Source organism: Malania oleifera, chromosome 7 (genome assembly GCF_029873635.1).
Source record: "Malania oleifera isolate guangnan ecotype guangnan chromosome 7, ASM2987363v1, whole genome shotgun sequence".
Classification (NCBI taxonomy): Eukaryota; Viridiplantae; Streptophyta; class Magnoliopsida; order Santalales; family Ximeniaceae; genus Malania; species Malania oleifera.
In genome coordinates this window covers 52,862,487-52,867,369 of record NC_080423.1, presented here as the reverse complement: position 1 = coordinate 52,867,369, position 4,883 = coordinate 52,862,487, and the positions used below count along the sequence as shown (strand labels likewise).

At 36.5% G+C, this 4,883-nt stretch overlaps 1 protein-coding gene across 1 annotated transcript; it reads right to left on the bottom strand.

Annotated features, from left to right (window-relative positions):
• Window positions 1-1,537: 1,537 nt before the first annotated feature.
• LOC131159808 (uncharacterized) lies at window positions 1,538-2,163 on the bottom strand. Its single transcript, XM_058114980.1, has one exon. It carries the CDS (start codon window positions 2,129-2,131, stop codon window positions 1,844-1,846), a length of 288 nt encoding a protein of 95 aa, XP_057970963.1. The 5' UTR covers window positions 2,132-2,163; the 3' UTR covers window positions 1,538-1,843.
• Between the last annotated feature and the right edge of the window lie 2,720 nt (window positions 2,164-4,883).

Below are 4,883 nucleotides of genomic sequence, written 5' to 3'. Positions count from 1 at the left end.
CTGAAATCAGCCAAACTCACTCTAAAATGGCATATATTTTGTCTTAGCTTTTAATTCAATTCCAAGTTCATGATGAATTAATAGAATAACCTTTGTTATATAAGTGAAAATGTTGTCATTCACCTAGTGGACCTAAATTATTTGTTGAATGCACCACTTGATCATTTAAAAGTTAGACATCAAACTCTTTAACATCACCTGCTAATTTTAATAACTCAAAAAATTTATGGTAGAATTGTAGAAGAAACTGAACTCCCTTGAGGGTTGGCAAAATGCTGCAAACCTTTCCCTATGATTTCAAAAATCCAAAGGCCTTCTAAACATTTGATTCTTGCAATATTTATATCCCATAATTTGATTTATAAGACACTTAACCCGTTGTTAACTCCAATGAGAGGATATAAGTGTCTTGAAAATCAAATCTTTATGATAGTTGGTGAGATTTTTCAAGCTAGAAAATCTCAAGGAAAAGTTTGTGGAATTTTTGAAACCTCGGGTGTGGTTCGCGTCTTTTTACCAAACTTCAGAGTCTTTTGCCCAGAAACTTATTAACCTCAAAAATAAACAAAGGACTAAACTAATGGGGAAAAAAAGAAACTTATTAACCTCAAAAATAAACAAAGGATTAAACTAATGGGGAAAAAAAGAATGTATCTCCCTTCATTTTCATTTCAAGATAACAGATTATGACCAAATGTCCATTTTTAAGATTGAACAAAGGCTAGTTGTGGGAAGAATCTAACATCAAACCATTTGTCGTTAGTAGCCCCCTTTTGAACTTTGCGTCACAATTCCTTGGAGATCGCATGTAGTTATCACATTTCTATTGCTTCCAGCTCAAGCATAAGGAAATGTTGAACACAAAAGCCAAACCTCACCAATGTGCTCTCTCAAGCTAAAACTATAATTCGTTAAGACCATTATCTGTTCATAGACCACCTAGCTGCACTAAAAATGAAAGAGCATGGTAATGGCCTACACATTACTAGACATATAATCAGAAGAAACACAACTGAAAATTTGGGAGCAAAGATGCAGCCAGAAGGCATTCAATAAATCTCTGCTGTTAATATTTCCTTTCGCTCAAGCAGGAAGCAAATAGAGTGTAATAACTACATGCAATAGAAAGGATTTTGAGACAACAATAAAAGGGCGTTATTTTGGGCTCAACTGAATGGGTTGGCAGAACATTTCTGAAGTTTCTTAAACAATGCAGCTCCTTACATGTGCATTCCAACCTTAAAATCATACAATATAAATGTAATCACCGACATAATCTCATACACAAATGTGCATTCCAACTTTTGACACTCGACCACTTCTGAAAGCAATTCAATTAGCAGATCATCATAATCTTATCAATTTAAATCAAACAGAAATAATCATAGGCTTACTTAGTAGCTTGTCATCTTATGTTCCTGCTCTTCGGTTTTCATAAGCATTTCACCGTAATTGATCATTCAGTACACGCCAATGGTTGGAGTACCAGAATTCTATACCAACAGCTTCAATCGACCCGTCAAACAGAACCCAATTATTATACCAAAGAGTTATATATCCAGAGAATTCCATTAGTTCCAATAAAATTGTAGGGATACAACGAAATGGGGAAAAAATTACAAACTTCTTTATCTAACTGCAAGCGTCTCCCGAAGAACAAAATAATAAAACTCGAAATCTGATTCGAGAAAAAGAGAAGGTAACAAATGAACACACATTCGAAAACCGTACGAGGAAGAAAAAAAAAAAAAACAATGAATTAAATCAAAGCACACGTACACCATAGAAGCTAATTCACTGCTGCTGTTTTGAGGGCTTGGATTTAGGAGATGAACAGATGGTTTTACTGTTGCTGAAGGGAAGAGAGACAAACAGCAAGAGAGAGCTGCGCCTGTTGGCACTGTGAGCGTTTAAGGGCGGTCCCGCCGCTGGAGCAGAGGCTGCGCACCGCCTCTGATTCGTTGGGGCAGGCGACTGAAACCGCGCACTCAGCAAGCGCTCGGTTGAGGTGACGGCAGGCGGACTCCCGTGTCGGTCCCGGTGGGATCCGCCGGTGGCACTCGAGCAGCGCCCGCTGCAATCGCTCGCACCCGCCCACCGTCGCGGGTTCGCCCCCTTGTATCCCTGACATGAATATGATAGTCAATGCACAGTTTTTTTTACAAATATATGATTGCCAATATCTATTGCAAAAATAAAGGGGCAAAATACGATAAAAAAGCACTCTTTTGAAATTTGGGAAATGTTGAAAATAAAAGAGGAATACAAAAAAAAAAATTTGGGAAGATGACCAGATCAGAAAGCCAGATTATTAAACATAAAGGATCAATTGAGAAAGATGAAGAATATTTTATCAAAATTATCGTGAATCATCCGAATTGAGTGGTCATCAAATCATTTTGAATGTCTTCCAGATCTTGTTTGAATCTTGACTTGGTAAACTTTTATCATTCCAATTTGATAATCTTCTTTCAATTTTGCCAAGTGATATTTGTAATTCTTTCTTGTCAGATCTTTTGCTTGTTTCATCTTGTTTATTCTTAACTTCTTTTAAGAATTTTCCTTTGTTCATGATACTTTGAACTAGTTTATCCATCTTCTTTCTTGGTTTTAATAAAAATATGTTTTAAGGTTTTCCTAGTCGGGAACGGCACCGGGACCACCCTATACACTCTCCTGGCTTCGGCGGGCTGACCAACGGATTTTCACTGCCTTACCAACGCTTAGTGAAAATCAAAACATATATTTAAATGAAAACTTTTGAAAGAGCAATGAATATAACTTGGCTCTGATACCATTTCACACCCAGATCACTCTTAAAACAAGGAAAGTTAAACAATTGGCAAGCAAAAGGACATAAGCATCATAAATAGTTTGAGCAAATTGAAAGTAAGTATTTTCATATTTAAGGGATGACTAAGAGTCCGTTGGAGGGGACTTGCTATTATGTCTGAATAACTGGTCAAGCCAGGCTTGACAGACAACCCTTGAGCAATCTTTGAGAATAAAGAGCAAATGAATAATTAAAGCAATTTTTCTGATGCACAAGATCGAACAAAGTCGCAGGTGTAGAGCATACTTATGAAAGCAAAGTAATTTATGAAAACAATTCGCAAGGCTTTTTATTAAATGCTTTTGTTAACTTTTACATAAGAGAATGGACTTACAGAAGTTAAGAGGGATGGGAGAAGAGAGAAGTTGAGTGGAGCTCGAAGACTCAGGCTTTCTCTAAGAGAAATTAAACCCTCAACTTGGTGTGAGGAACAAATGAAAACTAGACTCCTTATTTATAGGCAGACTGGCTTGGAATTGAAACATTTTGGAGTCTGGGAAAGATAGTGCGGGTGCTCAATGGGCCCCATCGACCACTAAGATTTCTCAGATTCCTTACAGGACACGTGAGTCGACGCAACAAAACAAAATACTTTAAATAAAGGTGACAGCACATGGACGGCTGCATTTGTGTGGGAACCCACCACCTTTAAAAAGTATTGAAAGAAAATACAACCTTGGCCCTAAATGGTGGACAGGTGTAAAACACTCAAACCTTACACACTCATAATTTACAATAAAATAATAAAAGCTCGACCGAATGGCGAACAACTGTAAAATTCTTGGTAATTTCTTTGAGAAGCCGACAGGATGGCCTGTCAATCTTGAATAAAGAGTATTGACAGAATGTCTTGTCAATCTTGAATAAAGAGTACCGACAGTATGGCCTGTCAATCTTGAATAAAGAGTACCTTCTTTTTTAAGTTTCCTTCGAGGAAATTTCCTCAGGGTCATGAATAAATTTATACCAGGAGTCAATATCAGATCCCAGTAGTTTGAAATTTGGAGCGGGTGGCGAGTCGGGTTCAGATCCTGAATCATCTGAATTGAGTTGGGCAATAATTTTGAGTAATTTTGACTTTGTTGAGGATCTTGACTTTCTTGATGAAACAGTAAACATGGCATCATCTCCTTCAAGAGCAATTTTCTTTTCCTTTTGAATAATAGGGACTTTTGGACAATGGGACTTTGAAAGCCATGTACGAACTTTACCTTCAGGCATAATGAATTTATCCCACCAACGAATTTTGAAGATTTTTCGTAAGGTCTTGGAATGACCAAATGAACTGTCAGCTGGTGAAACCAAAACATAATCCTAGCAGAATATCCAAGTGATCATTAAAAATGAACAGAAGAAAAGGAGGCTAGCAGTCTCCTCAAGGCGTCCTTTTGAGTAATCTAAAGGGAGCTTAAAATTTTTTCTGAATAAATCAAAATCATTTTGAATGTATTTTGGAAAAATTCTAGCTTCGGCACCAAAGTAAGAAAACCATGTGAGAAACCATTTTGGAAAATTTTTTATAATTTTTTGATCAAAATGAATGAACTAGGAGTGAGTAAAATTCCTTACGTAGAAAACAAATTACTAGGCCTTTTGATAATCTTGATAATCATAAGTTCGAGGAATATAAACTCCTTTAAATTCCTTTGAAGTTCGAGGATGTTGTCCCCATTCAGAAGGAGAAATTACTTTGATAATCTTTAATTTTGAAAAATTTATTTTTTGGGGTTCTTGAAGATCAAATGTATGATCAATGATAACCGAGTTGGTCTCAATAAGGATTAATTCATAAAATCTTCTATCTTTGATAATATCAGGAGTGTCAAAATGACATCCTCTGAAGAAACATTTCTTGATAACTTCAAATGGTTGAGATGCTTCCCATTCAAGTTCGACAGGAAATAAATCTTCATAAATATACTTGGTAAAGTATCCTTTGGGGGAATTCTTTGAGGGAGAAGGATGAGGAGAGGACACTCTTCCTTCCATGATATCTTTGAAGTTAGGGGTTTGAGGTTTTGAAGGTGTTTCAAGAGGAGAAAATCTATTT

Bases quoted from the DNA above. Each gene is read 5' to 3' on its own strand.
- LOC131159808 (XM_058114980.1), bottom strand. From the start codon at position 2,131: ATGTCAGGGATACAAGGGGGCGAACCCGCGACGGTGGGCGGGTGCGAG.